Source organism: Stylophora pistillata, chromosome 11 (assembly GCF_964205215.1).
Source record: "Stylophora pistillata chromosome 11, jaStyPist1.2, whole genome shotgun sequence".
Lineage (NCBI taxonomy): Eukaryota > Metazoa > Cnidaria > Anthozoa > Scleractinia > Pocilloporidae > Stylophora > Stylophora pistillata.
Genome location: NC_142529.1, coordinates 7,908,962 through 7,935,053, shown reverse-complemented (window position 1 = coordinate 7,935,053; position 26,092 = coordinate 7,908,962). Strand labels below are relative to the sequence as shown.

The 26,092-nt window shown below is 38.6% G+C and overlaps 3 protein-coding genes and 1 long non-coding RNA gene across 6 annotated transcripts in view; 2 read left to right on the top strand and 2 right to left on the bottom strand.

The window, feature by feature from the left end:
• The first annotated feature begins 8 nt into the window (after positions 1-8).
• On the top strand, positions 9-3,192 carry LOC111334144 (cyanocobalamin reductase / alkylcobalamin dealkylase). The gene is made up of 2 exons (XM_022939830.2): positions 9-125; positions 1,181-3,192. The coding sequence occupies exons 1-2, from the start codon at positions 42-44 to the stop codon at positions 1,847-1,849; spliced, it is 753 nt and encodes a 250-aa protein (XP_022795565.2). The 5' UTR covers positions 9-41; the 3' UTR covers positions 1,850-3,192.
• Positions 3,180-15,906, bottom strand: LOC111334146 (phosphoglucomutase-1). Its single transcript, XM_022939834.2, has 12 exons — positions 15,628-15,906; positions 14,418-14,499; positions 13,523-13,603; positions 11,724-11,999; positions 11,366-11,458; positions 10,866-10,963; positions 10,146-10,344; positions 8,616-8,732; positions 8,287-8,377; positions 7,342-7,537; positions 6,047-6,181; positions 3,180-4,991 (listed from the first exon to the last, which is right to left on the bottom strand). Exons 1-12 carry the CDS (start codon positions 15,895-15,897, stop codon positions 4,902-4,904), a joined length of 1,728 nt encoding a protein of 575 aa, XP_022795569.2. The 5' UTR covers positions 15,898-15,906; the 3' UTR covers positions 3,180-4,901.
• Positions 15,907-17,161: 1,255 nt separating this feature from the next.
• Positions 17,162-26,092, bottom strand: part of LOC111334145 (uncharacterized) — a 32,834-nt gene continuing 23,903 nt past the window's right edge. For all 3 annotated transcript variants that reach the window (XM_088739311.1, XM_088739313.1, XM_088739312.1), the window contains 11 exons: positions 25,639-26,023; positions 24,800-24,947; positions 24,572-24,658; positions 23,668-23,832; positions 23,337-23,505; positions 22,062-22,186; positions 21,313-21,462; positions 20,374-20,529; positions 19,915-19,993; positions 18,969-19,074; positions 17,162-18,648 (listed from right to left, as the gene is read on the bottom strand). In XM_088739311.1, the coding sequence (XP_088595437.1) occupies positions 18,546-18,648; positions 18,969-19,074; positions 19,915-19,993; positions 20,374-20,529; positions 21,313-21,462; positions 22,062-22,186; positions 23,337-23,505; positions 23,668-23,832; positions 24,572-24,658; positions 24,800-24,947; positions 25,639-26,023 (1,673 nt within the window). In that variant the 3' untranslated portion in view covers positions 17,162-18,545. The remainder of the gene's footprint in view (positions 18,649-18,968; positions 19,075-19,914; positions 19,994-20,373; positions 20,530-21,312; positions 21,463-22,061; positions 22,187-23,336; positions 23,506-23,667; positions 23,833-24,571; positions 24,659-24,799; positions 24,948-25,638; positions 26,024-26,092) is intronic.
• On the top strand, positions 20,723-22,095 carry LOC148719863 (uncharacterized). Its single transcript, XR_015993381.1, has 3 exons — positions 20,723-20,799; positions 21,615-21,786; positions 21,975-22,095. It is a non-coding gene; the product is annotated as an uncharacterized LOC148719863 (long non-coding RNA).

Below are 26,092 nucleotides of genomic sequence, written 5' to 3'. Positions count from 1 at the left end.
AGAAATGGTTGAGCAGAGACTGGTGCAAACTACGATTCAAAATGGCGGATTGTGCAGCAGAAAGTATCCTTGCCAAAGTATCAGCAATTTTGTCGCCAGTTGGTTTGGAATCGTATCCTTTCAAGGTAGAGTTCTCTTTGTGGGTAATAACACTGTATTTAGGAGAGAGTAGTTCGAGTGATTAGTATCAACTGACAGGTTGTTGATGACAATGTTCTGTGCGGTGTGGCTTGATATGCTCTGTCCTCTCTTGAGAGAAATCGTCAGCGCGATCCTAGACTTCTCCTCCAACAACTAAGGAAAGTGCTCATTTACGCCACCTACTTCACGTTTTAAGTGGTTTTATGGTTAAGAAAACAATTTATAATACCATTTGCTGTATGTTTACGTTTACACTTTAATCCTTGCATTTCGTTATCTATATCGCACGTGCATCTTTCAGTTCATTTTGAACCGGAATCTTTTGACCTTTATCGCTCAATTTAATTTGATTGTTGGCAAATTGGAAAGATAAGAAAAGTAAATGCTAGTTAGCAGCTGCTTTGGATTACTTTAAATTAGCTGAAGTCCTAAAACTGATCGTAAAATCTCGAGCTGTGGAATTCAGTCGCACTTTGTTTGACTATTTTCAAGTGAAGGTAACCGGTTTGTTATGAATGGTTTTGCACGAGTTGTTATTTTACAAGAGTGAGTTAAGTGTTGAAAACGTTAAAAGCGATGGACGATCGCTGGTATTACCCAATTCTGTTTTATCGGGGTCAAAATGTGCTTTTAAAATCAACACGTAAGAAAGTTTCTGATTACAGCCGCAATCCCTATTTATCTTTGAGTTCAGCTATGTCGATTTTGTGCAAGATATTGGTGCCTTGTGATGGGCAGATACCTCCCGGGAGGTAAATAGTTTCTCAGGATAGGATAAAAGGCTTTGAACAGCTGTGAGGGTTTATGATAAACATTTAATTATAATATTTGGCTTATAGCCTCCATTCTTTGCCCAGAGGTCCAAATAGTTCTCTGCTCATTGGAATACATTGACAGGTGATAAAAATAAAGAAAATCACTAACTGAGAGGTATCATATCGATATAAACCCAAATTCTTGCTACTGATATCCACACAATTAACAGATGCAAGGAGAATTTCTTATCAAGGGTTGACTCATTCAGCAATACCTTTCACAGATTGGCTGGTACAATGATCAACTGGAACACAAAGCATTCAACCTACCCTACCCCTATGACACCCTTGCTCTGGTGATCATAAGCACCCCACTGATGTTCGACCATGGCTTTAAACCATTCATCAAGGCAACAGCTTGTATTGGAGAGAAGGATCCACTTGATGAATTCATGGCTGCTATGTTTGCAAAAGTCAAGGCAGAATTTGGTCTCGAGTGTGACATTGAAGCCATCCATGATTTTGAGATGCTTCCCAACCGCAGACCCAAGGTGTTAGTCCAGACAGCTGCACATGTGGCGGGCGGGGCCTATTACTACCAGCGTAACAGTGTGACTAAAGATCCTTGGGATGCCAAGAAAAAGATTTGTGGAGTTTGTGTTCATGCTAAGTATGGGGGCTGGTTTGCAATACGGGGCGTGCTCATTTTCAAGAATGTCTTGGTGCCTGATTTGCAAAGAGAGGAACCTAAAGATGTTGTGCAAGGAGATGAGAAGCGTATTGAGCTTCTGGAGAAGTTCAACTTTCACTGGCAGGATTGGAGTTTCAGGGATGTTGTTCCCTCCGAGGTGAAATATTCTGAAGAGCAAAAGAAGTACTTTGCAACATTACCAGCCAATCGGAAAGAACTTTTAGATTCATTTCGGAACACAGCTCTTTTGCCAACAGAATGAAAGTTATGGTCTTAACATATGTCTTAATGGACACGGAGAATGTAAATACTCAATAATTAAAAACTTGAATTCATCATAGCAGTTAAGGCAAGTTCTTGGTTTTTTACGGGAACACACCAATTGCTCTTTGATATTCATCCATTTTTAGCATTCTGTAGAAGCGGATGTATGAATTATATAATAATAAATTCTGTAACTTTCTTGTTTTTACTAAGGCAGATAAATTATATCAAAGATGAGGTGCAAAATATTTTAAAAACTGAGGAAGTTTTTTTTTTTTTTAGGGAGAATAGCTTAACACACTCAAAAATATGTTAAATGTCATGGTTGGGAGAATGAAAACAAAATTTTGGTGTAGTTATTGACCACTTTCAAAAATGGCTGCCGGATTAATATTCTTTTGTTTAAATTTAAATTAGCCTTTCTGGCCTCGCTTGAGATAATGTATTCTTTTGAATTTTGTACTGGAGAACAAGGCCAGAAAGGCTAATTTAAATTTAAACAAAAGAATTTTAATCTGGCAGCCATTAATGAAAGTGGTCTATAAGCTGTGATTAGTTTGGCCACTGGCTAATTTCGCTGCTGTTAAGTTAGATTGCTTTATTCATTAATTTTAATTTTTATCAACATGTGTTTGCATTGATCAATGTGGGAGTAGTTACAATTGTCTACAGATTTGTAGTGCAAAGCTGGAAAAATTCTGGAACATAAATGCATAAGAAGAGAAGAGATTTTTTAATTTTTTTATTACAATAAATCAAGAGGTTGGAAAAGGAACCAACCATAAAATTAACCTTCCCTCCTAACCTTGAAATATGATTAACAGAAATTGAATATCCCTTTCACTCCTATGCAGGGCTGTAGTCTAGCAGCACCAGGTGGCCCTTGGTGCTGATGGAGCATTTTCAGTCAGCACCAGGTGGCCCCTGGCACCTTACTTTTGCTCTTAGGTGACTCAGGAATCTTATTTTTTTCATAAAAAGCATATGCCTGGATTTCACAGTTTCAGAGCACTGGGCTCCCTTCAACTTTTCCAAGAGCACATCCTTGCTATGATCTCCTTAGTAACTCTCCTCACTGCCTGCTATACAATTCCTTTCATTGTACTTTGGAGAATTTTGAATTGGATCAACTCATAATCCCCCAGTTGATATTTTCCTTTATTCTCATCACTTTTCTGCTTGATATTGTATTAATATTGTAAGGAGAAATTCTGTCTTGGTCACTTATGGGTGTTAAAGGGATGTAAAAAAAAAAAAAACTGTTGGCTATGTTGAGGAGTCTACATGGAACTGATTTCTAATAGGATATGATTAATAAAGAAAAGAACTTTGACACTGAAATTGAGTAATTTATTATTTCCTGTCCACATCTGGTGCACAATGCACTCACAAAATTCTTTGAAGGTAACAGTACTTTTTACTGTCAAGTACCACCCTTGAAAAAATATTAAAAAAATAAAGTTGATTGTACTGCTCTTGTTGTTGCAAAATTGCTATGCTTGTTGCAGTTTTGTTTTTTCCCTACTGTTGATTGCACAGAAAATTTAAGTATCAGGTTTATAATTTCCTTCTACCCGGATCAGTTGTTAATTCAAGTTTTCTTTCGTTCAGTTTTTACCATAGGTGTAGATAATTCAAGACAACACAAAATATCACAAATGGTAGAAATGTTTGTATTTGGAGCTTGTTGAGCCCGAGGTTGTCAACAAACATGAGATGATCGTAATTAAAGCGTTTATATTATTCTACAACTACGCATCAGAAAATCTCTCTGCAAATTATCCCCAACATTCTCCATATTCATTCATTTCCTCAGCTGCTGACAAGGACAATTTGTCAAACAATCAAGAACTTCTTAAGTTGGTGATCATTTCCTTTATTCTTGTGACCTGAATGAATGACTCAGGGGTGATATTGTAAAGAGAAATTAGCTGCTGGTCACCCTTAGTTTTAAAGGGTTTAAAAATGTATCAATTCCTTAGGCATTCAAGAAAAAAAAATTGAGTTAATTGAAACAAAATAAGTGAACCCTTACATACATGTAAGGCATCGACTTAAAAAAATTCAGATACTTATCAAAATTTGTGAAAACTAATTAAAATTCATCTCCAGAGTTCATACAAGGGAAAATTTCATATGGTTGGATTTGTTAAGTAAGTGAGAATGCACTATTTTGTAATACCATGACCTTCGAGAGATTCTTGATCTGCAACATTAAATACAGTGTCTCCAAAACAGCTTGCCTCTAATTATACGTACTGGTACTAAAAGTTAAACCTCGAATCTGGTCAAGACTAAAAAATCACCTCCATCACCAACATGCATCATGATGCACTGTGATCTATTTCTTCTGTGTGATCCTTGTCATTATTTCATGTATATTAATTAAGTAACATTTAAGTAGATAAGAATTGACAACATATTTTCAATATGGTGTCATTGTTGACATCTGTAACCAAACTTCATTCATTCTTCTGTAACTTGATTGTTGAAAAAAGAATTGTAACTGTTGTAATTGTGGAAATAAATAAAATAAATTAAAAAAATTAAATTTTTTTCAAAAAGGGCAAGATGTAAATAACTAACACTGTAAATAAAAAACATTTTAAGCTCAATTTTCATTCACCCTCCGACATCACTTAATGATTAAAAAACACAACAGGCAAATTAAACAGTGACAATTCTTACAATTCCTCTATTGATGGCTAAAACATTGGGTTTATAAAGATTTTAATCACTTTTTTTCTCCACCGGGGTAACATTTTTATATTTATCAACTCTCCAATATTACTTATATTGCTCACGAGCAAAACCAAAAATTGTACACACCGAAATACTTTGCTTTCTCGTCCCACAATACACTATAACTACAATAAATAATTATTCTAAGAGCACACCTCGCCACCAAATTTTAAAATTGAGAAAAAGAGGGCAATTGTACCCAATAACCTAATTATCCATGTCTACGCAGTGACAAATTAATCTGTCCTCTCCAGCAGTGTGTACCTTCTTGGGGAACATTTACGTCTTCTCCTGGTGCATACCCTCTGTTATGTTATGACAGTTGGTTCATTTCGGCCAGTAAACTCTTGTAGCTTGGAGACTTTGAGAGCTATGTCTAGTAGAGGTTTGAGAACAATCTGCAAAAAGAATGAATTCAGCAACAAAGATTTAATTTCTTGAGCTGCTTAACAGTGTTATGCATATTCTCCATACTGTTCTTTATACATTTCCTAAGGTGCTAACAGGGAGAATATTTCTCACAATCAAGAGCTTCTCTAGCTGCTGATCATTTCCTGTATTCTCGTGACCTTAATGTGATTCAGAGGTGATATTGTAAGGAGAAATTAGATGCTGGTCACTCTTCAGTGTCCAAGGATAAAATGCTACCCAAGGGTAAGATGCTACCCCAAGGGTAAAATACTACCCCAAGGGTAAAATACTACCCCAAGGGTAAAATGCTACCCCAAGGGTAAAATGCTACCCCAAGGGTAAAATACTACCCAAAGGGTAAAATACTACCCCAAGGGTAAAATGCTACCCCTGTGGTTAGAACAGTTAATATGTATTAGGGTTTAGGGAGTTAAGGCTTCAGGCATTCTCAATGCCTCAGTTTACTAACTCCATCAAATAAGCAAATAAGAAAAAAATTGGCAAGTAAACATAAGGTGAAAAACCAGTTGAGCAAGGTGTATAAAATTTTGGTGAAACTCCTTAGCTTTATCAGTGTTGGCCATCTTTCCTCTTTGATTAAAAAAGGTGAGTTTCCAAAGAAACTGTCAGTGGTGATGCATCAGAGGGGGGGGGGGGGAGTAACAAGATAATTTGGTTTTATCATCAGAGTTTATGCAACCGCCACATGGCTGTATTTGTTTCTTTTGTTTGTTTTCTCATTTGTACCGTCTTCTCCATTTTTTATTTTTGTGTTCCTAGCCATCCTAGTCATACAACATTTCTACTGCTCGCTTTGCATTGCTTTTCAGTTAAATCGTACATTTTGTGAAATCAATTAAATGACATGTAGCACGTTGGACATTTGACTACAATAATGTAATTTAAATTGACCACCATAATGAGTGTCCAAAGCTGATGTTTCAAGTATTCGCCCTTCATCTCTCTTCTCAACTCGTTTGATACCAGTTTTCATTTAACACTGACTCTAAGTATGACATGTAAATGTGATAAAAATCCATACCTGAGCATCAAGTAAATGCTTTGATTCATCTGGTTCATAACTTTCTACGTAAACACGGATTGTTGCACCAGCACTTCCTGTTCCACTCAAACGGAAGATGACACGGGATCCATCAGTGAAAATCATACGCACACCCTAGAATCATAACACACTCTCATCACTATCACTTCAGCAACAAATGATTATTTTAAGCCTTCAACTCCCACAAGTGATTAGCATGTAACTTCTCCCTGCCATATCTATACATTGTTCAGCAAACAGGTAATGAGAATACTCAAACTTATCGGGTAGAAATTTATTATCTTGATCTAACATCAAATTCTTTTAACTAATTTACACCAGCTAGATGGGAGAATTAACAGTCAGTTCCAGGGAGATAAGGGTGAAAAGGCAATGAAATAGAAGTTAGTACACTTCACTGCAGACCTCTATTCCCTGAGCTATTGTGACAGACCTGGTCCATGAACTACACAAATGGACCCAAGATGTAATACAGGAATGATGGGTTAAAAATCAAGGGGGTCATGGGGGTCTAAGTTTTAATTTTTGGCAACAATGGGGGAGGATCCTGGCTACAGCCCCCCCTCACTACTGGCTCCACAGTTTCTTTAACACTCTTAGACTACAGTGCCATAGACAACATACAATTACCAGTTATCTGGGAGTGTGATAACAAAAATTTCTTAGAATACCAACTAAAAAATCTAATACATTCAAAAACATTTATTATTGTTGTTTTTGTACCCAGTTTTTTAATTACATATTCAAGCTAATAGAAGATGGTACATTAGAGTTTGGTAATGAATAACAAAATATGTCAATTGTCTTGCCATGAGTGAAAGGTACATGTACATGTACATGTATGTTAAGTCTGTACTTGAGGCAAGTAGCCCATCCAGCTGGAATTTGTCCCCCTTTCCATAGCATGAAGCAGCTAGGAGTATTACTACTTCCCCCTGGATGGGATGCCAGCCCATCAAAAAGGTTACCCCCCAGCGTTTCATCCAGCTTCCCTGACAACTTGCCGGTACCCATTCATACTCTGAGGCACTGTGAGAGTAAAGTGTTTTGCTAAAGAACACAACACAATATAACTAGTCTCCAGTGCACCAACCAATGGGACAGTGCATCTCCCACTGTCAGTGTGGGACAAGACAGAACTCTGAGTGGCCACAAGGAATTGCCCCACCCCCCCCCCCCTGACCTTCAGGTTCTGTGCTCCAGTGACAAAAAATGTCTTTCTTTAAGGCAATTACAACTTAAAAAAATCAAATTACATGTGGCATTCAACCTACCTGTTTCTCAGTCACACTCCCATCAATGGGATCAGTGTAGGAAAAGTCATCCATTAACTTCACTTCGTATGTCTTCTGATCCTGGCCACTGCCTCCTGTTAAAGATTTGTTCACCAGAACTTCATCTTTGGCTATCTGTCTTAGCAGTTCTATCATCTTCTTGGCTCCCTCTGCTTCTACATTCTCATAATCACACCTGGAAATATGCAACTACTTTCAGCACAGAGTATTAAGTTAAACTCTTTAAATCCCAAGATCTGACTGTGAATTCTCTCCTCTAGCTGCTACACATTTCCTTGTAAATTAGTGACAAGAATTTGGTGTTAGATCAAGAGAAAAACTTCTAGCTATGAGTATTTTCATGACCTGTTGCCTGGATAATGTAAGGATATTAGAGGGAGAAGTTACTTGTTAATCACTTCTGGGAGTTAAAGGGATAATAGAGTTCCTAAGAGCAGTCAGTCACAAAAGAGAGCTCAGAATAAACTAATAGGAAATAGAGTTCACTTCATAGCCATGGATTGCAAATAACAAACCTTGAAAAATTCAGCAAAATTTATCAACATAGACTGTAACTGTAACATTGCAGCTTTAATTAACTCTCTTCCTACCAAGAACTCATTAAATTATTTTTGATAATTCTTCTTACTGTCTGCCTTACAATTCTTATGAGGTTAGTTCAGAGAATTTGGTGCTGAATCAACCAATAATCACCTTACTGGTAATTACTGGTAATTTTCTTTATCCCCGTCACTTGTTTGATCGATACTGTATTGATATAATATGGAGAAATTCTGTCTTGGACACTTTCGGGAGTTGAAGGGTTAAAAAAAAAGTCATAGAAAGCTACTGAATGTTGAGAAGTAATGATAGCAAAGTCAGCAAATTAAATAAATATAGCACCTTAAAGAGGAATAAAGTTTTGCATATACATGTATACTGTACCTCACAAAAAAACTCCTTCCATACTTCTTCCAGAAGTCTTTCAATATGTCCTGGACAGACATCTTTCTGCTTGCAATTATTGACAGCCAAGCTGAAATATAGAATTATAACAAAGTCATGCACAAAGGTTCATAAAAGTTGCCCAGAAAATATTTAATCAAATTGCATTGCAGTATGCATGCATAATTTCCGTGCATCCTAAAGACCTGCAACCTGCAATGCCACATTCTCACTACACAAGATGCCAGTTTTAAACAACTCTATCCACTCCTACCCACATATGATAATCTATACAGCATCTTGTGCTATTCTACACGTTATTTCCTTACCAAGAAATGCCCAGATACCATCTTTCTCCCTGATGTGATCTGATCCTGTACCAAAGCTCTCTTCACCACAAAGAGATAAACGCTGAGCATCCATCAGGTTTCCAAAGAATTTCCAGCCTAACACAACAGAATATTCATATGATGCATGATCCTCGCAGTAGATAGCGCTATTTAAGCAATGGCGAAAATCAGACCTGAAAAAAATCAGGCCTGTACGGGATTCGAACCACTGACCTCTGCATTACTAGTGCAGCGCTCTACCAATTGAGCTAACAAGCCAACTGGGAGCAGGCCGTTAAGTTGATTCATAATAAACCCGTGAAAGTGATAAATGAGATACAATGAAATATATGAAGTTCATATATTTTGTACTGCGGTATTAGATACATATGATGCATAATCCTTGCAGTAGATAGCGCTATTTAAGCAATAGCGAGACAATAGCTATTTAAGCAATACCATACAGGCCTGATTTTTTTCAGGTCTGATTTTCGCTATTGCTTAAATAGCGCTATCTACTGCAAGGATCGTGCATCATATGTATCTAATACTGCAGTACAAAATATATGAACTTCATATATTTCATTGTATCTCATTTATCCCTTTCACGGGTTTATTACGAATCAACTTAACGGCCTGCTCCCAGTTGGCTTGTTAGCTCAATTGGTAGAGCGCTGCACTAGTATTGCAGAGGTCAGTGGTTCGAATCCCGTAGAGGCCTGAATTTTTTCAGGTCTGATTTTCGCTATTGCTTAAATAGCGCTATCTACTGCGAGGATCGTGCATCATATGTATCTAATACCGCAGTACATAATATATGAACTTCATATATTTCATTGTATCTCACAACAGAATATTGACCAAAATTAATATTGAAATGGTAAATTGGCCACTGTTCTAAGCAACACATGGCAATCTGCGGTCTTTCCTTACACTTAGGTAGCACGGAAAGCGGGAAAACTCTTGAGCAAAAGCTCATCTTTCAAACCGGCAGTCTAAATCTCACAGGTATCAATGAATGCTTTTCATTCCACTAATTTATTCGTGTTTTTCTCGTTGCCATGTTCCCACCAATCACATAGCTCCTTTTTCTGCCTTTAAAAGCACACACAACCCACAATTCCCCCATTCACTCCGACAAAGGGCTAACGCTTGAAACGTCAGCTTTTATAATCGTAACGGTGGCCAATTTACCATTTCAACTTTGTTGATTAATTCAAAACTAATATTGCTTACAGGAGTAAAAGTGTTGCTATTAAATGTTTGGTATCTTAATTTAATATTACATACACACCATACACGTAAGTCTCATGCCTGTCACCAAGGGATCAAAAGTGTTTGAGCAAGGACAAGAAAGCTTCAGGAGTCTAATAGTCATAAATGTGTGATGAAAAGCAACTAATATGATCATTTCTTATATAGCAGGCAGCCCTTGGTGGGCAAGATTGACCAATCTTAAAAATGTTCACAAGATTAATCATTTCTGATTGATCAGGTGAATTGGCTTGATTCATAGAGAGCAGGCCTCACCAGTTGGAACTTCAAAGCATTCAACTCCAACTTTCTGTCCCACTCTGTCCACAGCAGCACTTGTTGGCATGCTACGGGCCACACCTTTCAATCCTGTCTTGACAAAGTATGGAATGCACTTGGCATTATCAGCAATGACGGCAACAGAATCTGATGGGGTCACAAAGAATCCATTTTCCCCAAGAATCATATTACGATCCTGTGGAATAATATAGGCACTGTACATGTCAATGAGACCACAGTATATCACAAAAATTTGGCAGAATTTTTGCCACCTACAGACCAACATTAAAAACCCAAAGGAAAGTGCTAGTTATTACCGTATTTACCTGTGTATAGCGGTAAGTCGACCTTTCAAGACATGGCCCTGGCCAGAACAATACTCATGGTCTTAAAATAACTGAGGAGAATTTGCTACCTTTCTATAATATCAAGAAATGGATAGATATTCTAGTCTTCTCGGATAAGGATGAATAAACCGTAGACCCCGTTCCCTGCAGGGTTAGGGGTAGGAGAAATTAATTTCCCACGCACGAGATTACTGTGTGGTGGATGTCCTCCCCTGGGGTGGGATGGGTGGGTTTACTGGGCCCGCAGTAATTGGCGCAAGCTGTTGCAGCGTCCCTGACTGTCGGAAAAGCTAATAAACTAAACTTAACTATACTAAACTAAACATGTTACTTCTCCCCATAATAAAAATTACTCTTATGATGTTCTTACCCCATCGCCATCAAAGGCTGCTCCCAGTTGATGTTCTCCCTTTTTAAGCAGGTTCACGAGATCAGAGGCATATGTTTGATTAGGATCAGGATGATGGCCTGAAAGCAAACAATTAACCCCAAACATAGCTTATTCACAGATCACAGGAGAAATCTTAGGAAAGTTAATTTGTATTCCTTTAATCTTTAATCAGTATACTTCTAAAACAGTAAAAATACTATACTAGAAGTATAGTATATATAATATAGTATTTCTTGACTTCTGGATGAGTAGTTCCACCACCAACAAGGCTTTTAAAGACCATTATGATAGTAACTGTGCTCTAAGACCACATTACATGATTTAATGCTGTTTCAATCTGCATCTAGATAATTGAATGCACCAATTTCTAACTTCTAGCATCTAATCAAAGTCCAGGGCAACATGTTATTTCTATGACGCCTGAGGTCAAGTGCCAAGGCCCCCTGTAAGCAAAGGATAACTGAAAAAGCCTCACATACCCCCAAAATCTTCTTTTGGTTCACACTTCAAGGTGTATGATTCTGGTGTGCCCAGTTCTTGACAGAAGATTTTCTTCAAATATGGACCAGTCACTGATGATGGAAAAAAACAAAAAAAGGAGATACATCAGCTAATAAATTAGACTGATTCATTACTTGAATGGGCAAATCTACAGGATTCATTTACCATTCCCAAGTAATATTAAAATCTGGAAGATTGAGTTTTAGGCGAAGAAAATTGGCCACCATAATCAGAGTGTTTCTACAGAGGTCAATTTGGAGTTGTCAACACAGGCGATAAACCAAACTATTTTAGGCTACGAATAAAAGAAACTTTTCTTTTCCTTGTGAAACCCACCTCCATACATAGCACTGGCAACAAACTTGAATGGTGCTTGACCTTCCGTTCCAGCAATCAATTTCTTCAACAGATCAAAGTCAAAAATCTCTTTCATGAGCAATGTGTAATCTTCCACTGAGTCTCTAATCGTCACAATGAAAGTACGTCCTTCTACCTCCCAAGATTGGCTTCCAATAGTGTCAGGATCAACAGTAATATCATGACAGATCTTGTATGATTTTATTGTTTTTGTCTTTGAGAAAATCTCATTGGTGATTGCCTCTGGAGCTGGACCTAATAAAAAGGAAAAGGACCATCAGTTAATCCTTAAACTTTTCACTCCCAAAAACTCATTTTACGTTAATATATTTAGTAATTTTCTGTATAGGCACCTATTATGGAATACATTTGCTGCTTTATCATCTCCTTTGTTCATCTTCCATGTCTCAGATCCATAGAGTAACACTGGCACTACTAGAGTTTTATAAAACTCTAGTAGTGCCAGCAACATATGGCAATCTGTGGTCTTTCCTTACACTTAGGTAATACGGAAAGCCATAAAAATCTTGAACAAAAGCTCATCTTTCAAACCAGCAGTCTAAATCCCACAGGGATCAACGAACGCTTTTCATTCCACTAATTTATTCTTGTTTTTCTCGTTTCCATGTTCCCACCAATAACGTAGCTCCATTTTCTGCCTTTAAAAGCACACACAACCCACAATTCCTCTATTCGCTCCGACAAAGGGCTAACGCTTGAAACATCAGCTTTTGTAATCGTTACGGTGGCCAATTTACCATTAAAACTTTGTTGATATATTCAAATTAAATGTAGTCCATAATAGGTGCCTACAAAAGATTCTTCCAAATCCGATGGCAAGACCGTGTCAGCACCAAAGAGCTATTGGAAAGGGCAGGCATGAAGCAACTGAGTGTGGAAGTGATGTCTCGTAGATAGAAACTGATTGGTCATATTCTTAGGAAAGATCGTAATAATGATTGTAATGTTGCTATGAGCTGGGCGCCACAAGGTAAAAGGAGAAAGGGAAGACCAAAACCCACTTGGAGACGTACAGTAGAGAAAGAAAGGTAAGAGGCGGGTTGGAGGTCGTGGGAGGAGGTGCGGACAGCAGCAACCAATTGAGAGGAGTGGAAAAGCTCTGTGAAGGCCCCATGTGCCACAAGGCATGAAAAGGATTGATGATGATGACATTTTAAGTAATTTTCACTTCCAGCTCATGATTTACAAACTTTCATTTCATTTGGTCTAAAAACATCTAAACCCTTTCATTCTTAGCAGTGATTGTGGAATAAATACTCCCCTTGATCTTTTAACTCTATTTATTATTTCTCAATCCGTACAATCTGATTCACAATAATGATCTGACTAGACAAACTGGTTTTTTGGTATTAATCGTGAGATCTGGTTTGAAAAATCTGTAACCAGATGGAAACGTGACAAAAAATGAAAACTAACTATCAACAACAAACTAGAGCACATGGTCCATTCCATAATATGCAAACTAAACCCATTACCATCCAGGTAAGGCAATAACTAAACATGACATATTGCAATCAACAGTGATCAATGAAGAATTTCCCTTTACTCCTATTTTCAAGCAGAAAGGCAATAAGAAGAAAAGAAAATGTCAGTCAGGGAAAAACTCCTAGATTCACCACCAAATTATTCTCAATGCTCAAATTGTAAGAAATGCATGGCAGACAGCTCAGTGCAGATATCTCTATAGTGAAAGGGTTTTGAACTGCCTGTACAGCTCTCTACAGAACCGTCACCTGTTAGCAATATTATCATTATACCTCCATTCTTGATATTGAACTTGATTCCAAAGTCACCATCTGGACCTCCTGGATTGTGGCTTGCAGTGAGAAGAATCCCACCTATTAAAACAAATAAATTTATAACATAACCAAAGTAAAGCATGCACTCTGATTGGTCAATTCAGTGTCCGCCATTTGCCCATGGGTGTACACTGCTGACATGAGCAAATGCAAAGACTAGTTTTCTGCGCACGCTTGTTTTTTTCTGGTCACATAAGATTTGTTAAATAAAAGAAAACTCTTTTGCTACAATGTATCAATGTCATGTTATAAAACAAATGGTAAATGCCACAGTGTACACTATTGAGTTATGGATGCACTTGTGAGGTTTGATAAGCACTCAAGAGGCTAGAGTTGCTCTCGGCCATTGCCTCGTGTGACTCTTACACTTCTTTCGTGCTAAGAAACCTCCCGCATGCATCCATAACTCAATAGTGTATGCTGTGGTGTTTACCATTTGTTAAATATAAATGCAGCACTTACAATATGTATCAAAAACCCTTTGACCACTAAGATTGTTTAACTTCCAACCATTTTTCTGTACAGAATCAACCTGGTTTATGTGTGGTATAATTAATTTTCAAAACATGTGAAAACTGTTCATAAAAAAGCCAGTGTTGATCCAATGATGGAAGCATATTTGCAACCAGCCTTTCAGTCACTATCTCTGGACTATACAAAACAATTTTGTTTTTCTTCCCTGTAAAATAATAAAGATGAAAAAATGAAACTCTTGAGCAGGCTTTTTTTTTTTTTTTTTTTTTTTACTGTGAATAAGGGGAGGACAAAATAATATCAAACACTACATTGAATACAGAGGACATACAGTACAATAATTAAATTACTATCAATATTCACAAGCATGTCTTCCAACCTGTTGCTTTCATTTTTCTAATAATACAGGACACAGCTGGGGTTGAAAAGATGCCATTCTGACCAATAATGAGTTGACCAACCTAAAATTAAAAACATCATCAGAATTACATAATATTGATAGTATGTGGTCAAATTGCAAAATTTCCAAATATATAATATTACTTATTGCATGATTAACACTTCCTTCACCAAAATAGTCTCAAAATTCTCTGGTTTTGAATTTAAGTTGATCTAGACAGGGTTACCATTAGAAGCCAGTATGTGGCAGAAACCCGTCAGCTGTCAGGCCACTATTTTTACACAGTGACTACTTTGAGAATTATGATCAGACACAGAAAATAAGTAGTTTTGAACTGATTTTAACATATCTATGCATGCCTAGAAAAATTTAATTAAATGTGTCCTAGATTGCTGGAGATCATGTCTCAGTGAGTTTAAAATTTCAAATTTTTCCAAGGGAACATGTCCTCACACCTCAGTAGAAGGGCATTTTGCTTTGCAATATCCCCTGCTTGCAGCACATGCATAATTAAATTTAGCTGCCTCCTCAGCTCAGATCATACATTAATAACAATTTCTAATGACAACCCTGACTGAGGCATTCAAAGCTTTCAAGAGGATAACAAATCAAAGCACATACTGAAGGTACATGTACATGTAATGTTATCTGCTTGGGTCTGTTTGCCACAAACTTGGTCTAGTTTTGAAGTGCCTTTAATTAAACAAGATGATGCTTGTGTGAACTACATATCTTTATCATAGTGTAGACTAAAATCAATGGAACAACTGTATCAAATGTTTATTAACATAAATTCAAACTATAACAAAATACACTCGCAGGGAGGGGGGGGTGGTGGTGGTTAGATGGCAGACTTTAACCACTGAACCTGTCAATTCCAATTATTCCTCGAGGAATTTTAAGATTGCCTAATGGCGATATTGTTAACTCTGAATTAATAATTATACGAAAATTTAAATAATAAACAATTACTGTTACGTGGGTAACCTCATTTGAACCATTTCAATATTTTTAATCGTTTCTGTTGCCACGCGTCAAGAAAGGGGATCATTTGAAGTTCACCCAGAAATAACAACATTTATTAAACAAACACTTTATACGACAAAACCTCAACAAATAACAACAAAATGCCTGCCATATTTTGAAATTATCCCCAGGACACTCCAATATTACCAGACAAATGACATACTTCGTTTGCGGCTGCCATTCTGGCAATGATCGCAACAGCTTCGCGCATGAAGAATCTTCCATCTCCCCCGACAACCAAGGTACATCCTCGCCTCTCTTCCACCGGGATCGACTCTAGAATACATTGTATGAAATTTTCTGTGTAGTGGGGCTGCTGGAAAACTTTCACAGCTTTCCTTAAGCCTGATGTGCCGGGTTTTTGCCCATCAAATGGCGAGGTGTCTTGCAACGTGACTGTCACCATGTTCCTTTCTTCAGCGCGGTGTTGCATCGGTAAAAAATTCAGCGGTTTTCCGAACGGGACTGAAAGGTCACGCAACCTTAAGGTGCGGTGTTTGTTACACAATAGTGTCGCTCCGATACTATTGCGTCGTTAACCATTTCGCTTCGTTTCGCTGATTGAAAGCCTGGAACAGACTTAACTTAGGAGCAACTAAAAAATAAATGTACTGCTTGAAATTGGGAAACTCCGACCAGTGATTAGTCCTGTACCCAGACCTTTCACGTCCAAGCGGTTGTGTTCACGGTATGATCTGAGTACAAAACACTTACACCCCAACATCAGTATACATATTCTCCATACTGTTCTCTATACATTTCCTAAGGTGCTGACAAGGAGAATTTGTTTAACAATCAAGAGCTTCTTGAGTTAGTGATCATTTCCTTTATTCTCCTGACCTTAATGAATGACCCAGGGGGGATATTGTAAGGAGAAATTAGATGCTAGTCACCCATAGGCGTTAAAGTGTTCATGTTTGAGAGAAAAAGTTGTGAACGACCAAACTAACCACGGTTCGGTAGGGTGATGGCCAAATAACCAAGCACGGCAATCGCGTTACACTGATGGAGTGCTGTCACTCTAGTTCTTAAAATGGCGGAAAGTTATCAGTAAAAGCGACAGACGCTTTAAGAGGGTTTCGACAATGCGAGTGAAAACCATCATCATACAAGCAGATACCAGAGTCAATGGAATGGTTTGATTCTGAGTCATTGAAAGCGCATTGGTTAGTTTTATCGTTTAGGCTTCAAAGTCAAGCAGTGTTCTTCAGCCGTGACTGGTCAACTCCAATCCGTGCTTTAAGTTTCTGTGCGCTGAGACCGCAGGTCCTCATTTTTGGCACTTGACACGAGGCGGGAAATAATTAGACCTTAAGCAACGCCAGCGAAGTCTGTAAGGGGTCTACTGCCAGATCTCCGACAAAATATCTCACCGATTCGTCTTAAATATTCACAGGAAGCGAAAGACGCGCGTCCTGTAACGCATACAATGAGGATAGACTCAGCTTTTTACACCCTTACATCGGTTTGCATTTTCTCCTAACTGTTCTCTATACATTTCCTAAGGTGCTAACAAGGAGAATTTGTTTCTCAATCAAGAGCTGCTTTAGTTGGAAATCATTTCCTTTATTCTGATCGCCTTCATGTTTGATTCAGGGGTGATTCTGTAAGGAGAAATTAGATGCTAGTCACCCTTAAAAGTTCAGGAGGTAAACTGGGGATCCAGCGATTCATTCAAGAAGAATAATAGATTTCAGTTATAGTGAACCCAATTTATTTCTGATGTTTCGTAAAGCTTCATCTTCTCCAGTCATTAATACGAACATCAAAATATTCGGCTTAACTTCAGCAATGAAAGCTGAACTACATAGCACCATAGGATAACTTCGAAAACACGATATGTAAACTATTTCGTGCAAACTAGATTGATTCTTAAAGATAAATTTTCTATTTTCGCAAATTATAATTAGTTTTATAACATGACACAATAGTGTACGCTGTGGTGTTTACCATTTGTTAAATAGTCGACCTACTACCTTGGAAATTTGGTTTCACGGATAACTTCGTAAACAGAATACAAGTCAGTCTTTTAACTCCACAAAAACAGAGATAAACACAACTTACTACGTATGATGCACGATCTTCGCAGTAGATAGCGCTATTTATGCAATAGCGAAAATCAGACCTGAAAACTTTTTTTTTCAGGTCTGATTTTCGCTATTGCATAAATAGCGCTATCTACTGCGAGGATGGCACATCATACGTATCTAATACCGCAACAACACAACTTACCGATGGCAACAACACAACTTACTGATGGCAATAAACATTGTTTTAACCTACTTAGTACCAAAGCAGTTAAAAAGAGAAATTTTCATTTGAGCGTCCAAAGTAATCCGGACTTGCTTTGTTTTTGCTAGACGACGCTCTGTGATTGGTCCAGAAAACTCGCGCCAATCTTTCAACTAATCAGATGCAAACCTAAAACCAATTACGACTTGGTCGCTCGCGCGTTTTCCCGCCCTTTGGGCAGTTTGGTCTGTTTTACTTAGAGTTCTGATTGGCTCTCAAAGATATTTCCTTTCTTTTGATTGGCCAATGTGATTACTTTGGTTTTGGTTTTACGACACTCAAAACAAAAAGCCCTCTAGCCTAGTAAAAGTTCAAATTTGAACGAAAGTTACACATTTCTTCTGTATATGGTTTTTATCTATAGTTCAAAACCACACGTTTAAATCGAAGGATTATATATCAAAACACTCACTGGTACTTTAAATTGCTAAAATACTAAAACACATCTTAATATTTGCCGTTATGACTGGATGAGTGTGAGAGAATCCAACACCCGTTATAGGAAAAATGATATTTCACGGAGACAACACTAAAAAGAAAATCACCTGCTAGGTGCCTATCTGACAACGAGAAAAAAGTGACTCTAAGATTGAAGGTTGATTAAACAAGATCAAAATCACCAATAAAGTCTAACTTCATACTGAATCGTACAAAAGCAGCGAAAGAAAGCCAACCGAAACAACCATTGAAGAGGAAAAAACCGGGTAATTGGCAATACATAAGTGATTTTTTCAGTGTCTTCTCAACGTAACAATGCATTTGTTCTCCACAACGTTTAACATCCGGAATTTACTGCTTGCTCCTCCAGATGGTGACACTTGAGTGGCACATGTCAGACTTGCGCAGTCCTTCTCGCTTGCTTTTCACCAGGCGCAGCTCCAAAAGAGAAAATCTGAGGGTAAGAAGGGAAGAGCGATAAGTAAAGTCTTCCACGTTCATGCAATGCAATTGGGTAATTGCGTTCCACTAGGAGAAGCCTGGTGACATTCGTAAAAATTTTTTCGCGAGCGAGATTGGAGCGCGTACATGCAGATACGTGTAAGCTGATTAAGTACAAATTTCGTGGCGGATAAGAACAAAGAGGGGGGTCGAACAAATTGCCGCACAAGCGTTAGCCCTCCTCATCCCCACCCCCCTCCCCCAATGAAAAATTAACGCTACAATGTAACAGTAATAGGAGGACGTCGGATAAACAATTAAGACAGCCATTACTTGTTTCCGAGCACAGCTTTCAGTGATTCAAGATCCCATGTGATGTTAGTCTTGATGATCAAAAGACCTTTTGGACTAATGATGTCCCATAGGCGGATCAACCACGCTACGTAAACACAGAAAAAATACACTCATCGTTAGAACCCTTTTCAACCCAATGTAACAACACCAAAACTGACATTTTCACGACAGCAAATCAGAAGTAAGGTAAAGGTCTCAAAAAGGCATTGAGAAATCAAAGAGAACCAAACAAATATGCAAATTGTAAATAGTTCTTGAATGTTTTATATTGTACATAGGTTATGCCTGTTTTTATCTTTTATTCCAGTTTTCCTTCTATAACTTTTGTTTCTTCATCTTGAATAGATACGTTATGTTATATAAGTCCTGAAGCGCGGGAAAAACGCGAGTGGCCAAGTGGCGATGGGTTTAAGTCTTGCATCCGATTGGTTGGGAGCATGGCACGAGTTTCATAACCAAGTTTGGAGCGCTTTTAATTGTGATTTGACTGGCCCGGTTTTTGTTGACCCTTGATAAAGGCATATCGCGATTAAAAAAAAATCGGTTTTGAACTATACCTGATGCAGAATACAGTTCAAGAATTCAGCGCAGATATAGTTTGCGAAAATGGTTTATATCTGTATAGAGACTCTTAACCTTTTACTTCCAAGATCTGATTGTTAATTCTCCCATCTAGCTGCTACACATTTCCTTGTAAATTAGTTACGAGAATTTGGTGTTAGATCAAGATAACAACTTCTACCTGATAAGTTCGCATATTCTCTTTACTGGATAATGCACGAATATCAAAGGGAAAACTTGGATTATAATCACTTCTGGGAGTTAAAGAGTTTAAAAACTAAAAAAAGGTATGTCAAGTTGAATCCCAGTAACGGCTAAATTCGCAGACATTAAGATGAATTCTGCCAGGATAAGGTTCATTTACCTTTAACATTGGCCAGACGGTGAAGACAAGACATGACAATGACGTCATAAGTTCCAATCTCATTTGGCAGCCAGGTGAACTATGGACGAAAATATTTGAATTTTAAATTAAGCAAACAAATAAAACAAACAAACGAACAATACATTATCTTACCAGAACGTAGTTTCCTTTAGTGATTCAAAGTAACAACGAACAGCAACTCGGATATAACTTTCAGCCGTTTTCCGGATTAAAAGTAAGGACGACTTTTACTTCAATAATCTCCTTTGCAGCCTTTGTTTGGTCACGTCACACAGTCTGCTCTTTTCTGACAAGTTCAAACGACTGCGCAAGAGACCATCACCTCCGTAGCATCCAAATAAAAAATGCGTCACGCAATATCAACTCATCACCAGAGTAACACCTGAACAAATTCTAACAATCAGAGCCGCAGAGGTCTTGCAATTAAGTACTACTAACCTGTTGGAACATCACTTTCTCAGTATTAGCTACGATCTTGTTCAGAGGAATACCGGGTAAATGTTTGTCCAGGGCGCTGGTGATCTCCAAAGATTTTCCTTGCTGAATCTTAAGGGCTGCATCGAGCAGACGCCCACTATGATCGATGGCAATCACCTGCAAGGGATAGAAAAACAATTACTTTCTTCCGAGAGGGAATAGTAAAGACATCCCTCGACTCAAATGAATAAGGGAGCTAAGTTTCTAAAGAAACTGTGGTGCTGCGTCACTGGGGAGTTTTACAAGATAACTTGGTTTTATCAACTGAGTCGACAGTCTAAATTGGTCACTGTGGAGTTTCCAAAGCTGCCGTTTCAAGCGTAAGCCCTTCCTGCAGTCAGTTTGGTTCACAGTACAGCGGGGATTCTACCTCACAGTAACGCTTTCGTAAGTTTTTTTTCCCCTTTTATCGAGGATAAAATAAAAAAGTTATTTCCCGGCTTCGGTTCGGTGTGTTAACTGTGAGATTTCATTGTTTCCTTAGGATGTTTCCCTTTGTTCTCAGTAGTAGTAGTCCTTTGGTTTTACAACCCTTGATCCTAAAACCCTTTTGAGCGCAAGTTTGAAAGCAGGTTAATGTCTTAAAGCGCTTCTCGACTGAGTGTCGTAAAACCCAAACTAAAGTGTTCGTAACGCCCAATCAGAAGAAACAAATATACCCTTGGCAGCCAATAACTACTCAAAGTAAAAACAACCAATATATTAACTTCATATATTTCATTGTATCTCAAACTGTCTTAAGCGTGGGAAAACGCGGGAATCTGATTGGTTGAGAGAGTGGCACGAGTTTTCTGGACCAATTACAGAGCGAAGTAAATCAAACTAAAGCACTCTCGGATTACTTTCGATGCTCAATCGGAAATTGCTGTATACTAGCTAAATCGAAAATTCTAGACTCGCCTGCTCAAAGTGCCTGCTCAGTTCATACGAGAGTCGCCCTACAGAGCACATGATTTCTAGAGCGTTCTTCACAGGGTAATCGCACTTTTGTATGGCTTCCACACACATCTGCACAAGCTCCTCGCGCTCTTGTACGTTGTTTTCCATTCCCTGAAAACAAACATACGAATTGTGGATCAAACATAAAATGATTCTAATAAAGCCGGGTCCACGACACATGACATTCAGAAGTCACCTACTCTAAAGAAGGGAGGGAAAGTCTTGAATTTTGTCGTGTACAGTATTTGTTATTTACTTTTCAGTGACGCCTGTTTGGTGCGGTATTTACACTGCAAGGAGAATTGAAGTACATGTCCGAGACGTGGGATCTTTAAAAGGAGGAGGGGAATGGTTACGAATTTCCTCACATCCTACGTCGAGTGGCTTGTTTCACTGGAGAAAGGATCGGCGAATGATCAGATAGCACTCAAAAAGGTTTTTTTGCAATGCATTTCTATGCATTCGCACGTTTTACCACCTGAATTTTATGGCTTGTATGTTGCTGAACGTGTCTGTTGTTGTTTATCTCTCAAAGAGAGAGGACACGGGCTCTCTCTCTCTCCGCTCCTTCCCCTGGGGTATGCCATCGTTGATCATGGTTTGCTAAATGTTCTTGATTTTAGGCACAGACCAACGAGTCGTGTGAAGCCTGGAAACCATTTTATATTGGCCTGAGAACATAGTGCACCTGTCATGCATGTAGGACTCACCAAAAGATCCCCATAGTGTGACGAGATCTCGCTCAGCAGAAACTCTTCCGCATCATCATGGTATTGTGGATTGGTGGTGCAGTAATACGCACTGCTGTCAATGCCAGGCACAGTCGAAGGATTGTCTGAGGTGAATTACAGAAGATGCGAATGAACAAAAAAGACAACCTTGGCAAATGGATACCTACATGCACTCAGTGGCCCAGAGTGTTCCTGGACAGTGCAAGAAAATTGAACCCTTGCATCCCTAAGAGCATATAGCATCCAATTTCTCCCCACAGTAACACCCCTGAATGAAACATGGAGGGTTACAAGAATGTAAAGAGGCTCTCGAGACGGGACCTCCATTTATTCGTCTCTATCCGAGAAGACTAGAATATCTAACCATTTCTTGATGTTATAGAAAGGTAGCAAATTCTTCTCGATTATTTTAAGACTTTGAGTGTTAGTCCGGACGGGGCTCGAACCCTCGACCTCCCGCACAACATTCCAGTGCTCTATCCATTGAGCTAACCGGGAGGCGGTATGTAGAATATGCGTTCCGATGTCAGGGTATAAAGGTTTAAATCCCTCAAAACTATAATTGAACGAACTTCTTATATGCTGCCCAAGCTGCGACGATAAAACAGCTAACTTTCCTAGCCGGAGCCCGAAAATTTCCATTTTGGAGCAACTTCAGAATACCCGTCCACCTCATTTACATGTGTCGGGAGGCTTTGTAGAACGATGCATAAGACACTAGACGCTATTCTGAGTGGCCGGGTATTCTGAACTTTAGCCTTCATTTGGTTGCTTATGAGAATTTGATGTTGTATCAGGACAACATCCCCTTTCATATCATTTTCTCATTCCTCATCACCTGAAAGCTTGACATCATATTACAAATGTAAAGAAAATTCAACAAACAGTCAGATCAAAGAGCAAAATTATTGAAAAGTTCTTCTGACGAGATGCAATCCTTTTGTGGTCGATATCTTCGATTATATGGCCACAGCCATCCCAACCCACTCAACTTTACGTGGATTCACTGAGTCCTTGCTTTAGTTCTAAAATCGAGTATCACCAACAGCATAGCTAGGGGTTTGCACAGTATCATGGTCACTGTTAATATCTGACAAACTGCGCACTCACCCCTCCACTAAACCATCATCAGCTCCAACATTATCAGTTAGGTATCGTTGGGTTAGGGGAGGGGTAAGTACGTAGTTGCACTGGTCCTGACATAGTTCCGAGTACCAGTGAGGGAGAATAGTATTACAACCACTGTATACCCACCTTCTACACCAACTCCAAGCACAAACACAGGAGTCCCAACCAAACGTACTGGTGGACTATCCGCAATGGACTGCACAAGTCTGAAACCAAGATGTTGGAAGAAATGACGGCGGAAAGCGTAGCGAGAAAATCGTGATGCCTCACCTCCCGTGGAAACCCAGCTGCCACCCTGACGAAAAAAAAATTCGAATGTCTAAAAAACAGCACAAACTAATAAACCGAACTGAAATAAGGGGAGGGGGAAATTCTAGTCCCTTGGGATTGAATTCCCCGATCATTCTGATTGGTCCTTAGAAGGCACGGAGGTGGGATGCGGTGAAACGTTACTTACCATGATCATGTTGTGTCTTCCATCAAAACATGGCGTGGAAAAGTCATCATAAAGTATGTGAGGTTTGAAATCTTTAAGTCCGTTAAAATGGTCTTCACACCACTCCCATACATTTCCAGAGACATCGCAAAATCCAGCTTTGGAAGGCGGGAACAAGTTAACAGGCTTAAACCGAAAAAAATAAAAGAAAATATATAATATATACCGTATTATAGGTAATCAACAATGCACGTTGACAACGCGAAGAAAATTAACGTTACACTAAATTAACGCGAATTTTTTGATAAGCATCTTGCTTTATTTACTGCGATTTTCATAACTCTGCAAACTCGCACTTTACATTTCTGAACGCCAAACTGCATTTTGGCCTATGTCGATAAAACCCTCCAAGACAAGTCCACGGATGTTTCCAAGTTTTCGTTAAAGCCGAAAATTTGGTTTTGAAGCTTAACTAGACCCTATCAATTCAAAAGATCTTTCAAAGCCTCCGCGAAATCACCAAGTGCTGCTCACTCGTTTGATTGACGGAAACCAAACCGCAGTTTGATGCAGAAACACAAACTTGCTACACTGGCAAAATCTCAACATACACATGTCTCATGGAGAAAATGAAGCATTTACAGAAGTTAGCTTTTAGCAGATAAAGGTGCTTTAAAATAACAATGTTGTAAAATTGCGTGCATTAAATTTACAGCGACATTAATTAAGATACATTAAATTAACGCGAATTTTGTAAAATCGCGTTAATAAATTGCATTGTTAGTTTCCTATAATAAGGTATATATATTACATAAGTTAGACGAAGTAAAGGGAATAAACCATCTTCAAATAACTCATATAATCGACTGTACTTCCATTTTAAATGTCACGGAATTAATCGAACGTAATAATCAAAAAGACTTACAGTGGATGAGCCATAAGCCATATTGATGTTGGCTTTAATATTATCTTGGTAGATAATGTCGCAAATAGTACCCTCTGAAGGAGATTTCTGGAAAATAAAAAAGGATTTTTTTTTTTTAATTTCAGTGTAGGACAACTAAAAACCCTGGACTATGAACGCAACAGCGTTGGTGCAAAGGAACAGCGACTTTGAAACTAAGTTTTGCTGACAAGACTGGCAAAGCCTAACCTGGGGTCCTCGCATGGCATGATGTTCAGCTTCTGTAGGCAGACGGTAGTCTGGACCTTTCCAAGCACAGAAAGCTTTAGCTTCATGGTAGTTCACTTCTGCAGGCCAGTCCATGGGCATGTCTATCACCTCGAACATTGCACGGTACCTGTTTGTTCGAGCAAAAAGATACAAAAGAAGACATAATTATTTTTAAAACCACTAAAAAAGGAGACTAGTCAGCTTTACGTGTAAGGGTTATCGTCAAAGGTTATATTACATTCATCTAAATCATATATAAAATATGAACTTCGGCTTCTGCCAGGTATTCACTAAATAAACACAGCATGATCTAATTTATTCCATTTTCACTGCATTAAGTTTAGCAGTGGGAAGGACTAGAAAGGAACATAGGAACCATTCGTGCTAGTCCACCCATCCCACCCCAGGGGAGGACATCCATCACACAGTAATCTCGTGTGTGGGAAATTAATGTCTCCTACCGCAACCCTGAAGGAGACGGGACCTCCATTTATTCGTCCCTATCCGAGAAGACTAGAATATCTAACCATTAATTTTTTCTTGATGTTATAGAAAGGTAGCAAATTCTTCTCTATTATTTTAAGACCCTGAGTGTTGGTCTGGCCGAGGCTCGAACCCTCGACCTCCCGCACAACAGTCCCGTGCTCTATCCACTGAGCTAACCGGGATAGCTGCAAAGAGTGAAGAGAGGACAAAGTTTGACACCTGTTGGGTACAACAGGTGTCCCTTGCTTGCCAAAAAACAAGAAGTAGCATCCTGAACCAGTTGGTGTGAGTCAGACATCAAATTTTCTTACATCAAAACTTCTCTGACTCACTTGTAAGGACGTTCCATCTCCTCTGAGCCACCATTTGCATGTGTCAAGTTGTTCTGATGATCACCATTCAAGACACCATTAGCAAACCCATTAATGGCACCATTAGCAACACCATTAGCAAGTCCATTGGCAACACCATTGGTAACTCCATCTGCAACTCCATTGGCAAAACCATTGGCAAAACCATTGGCAACACCATTGGCAACACCATTGGCAACACCATTGGCAAAACCATTATGATGCCCATTCATGTTATGATTGACATCACTTTCTAAGTTACAGTGAGAGTAAGTTGCTAGGTCTCCACCACAACCAGATTTGCACTTCTGTCCACAAACCCAAAAAGTAGGATGATGCAATTTGCGGAACTGTTTCCACTTCCAGCCTAAAACAAAATAAGAAATTCATCAATCTCTCCATCTCAAAGTTACATGTACTCTAATTACTGGAAAAT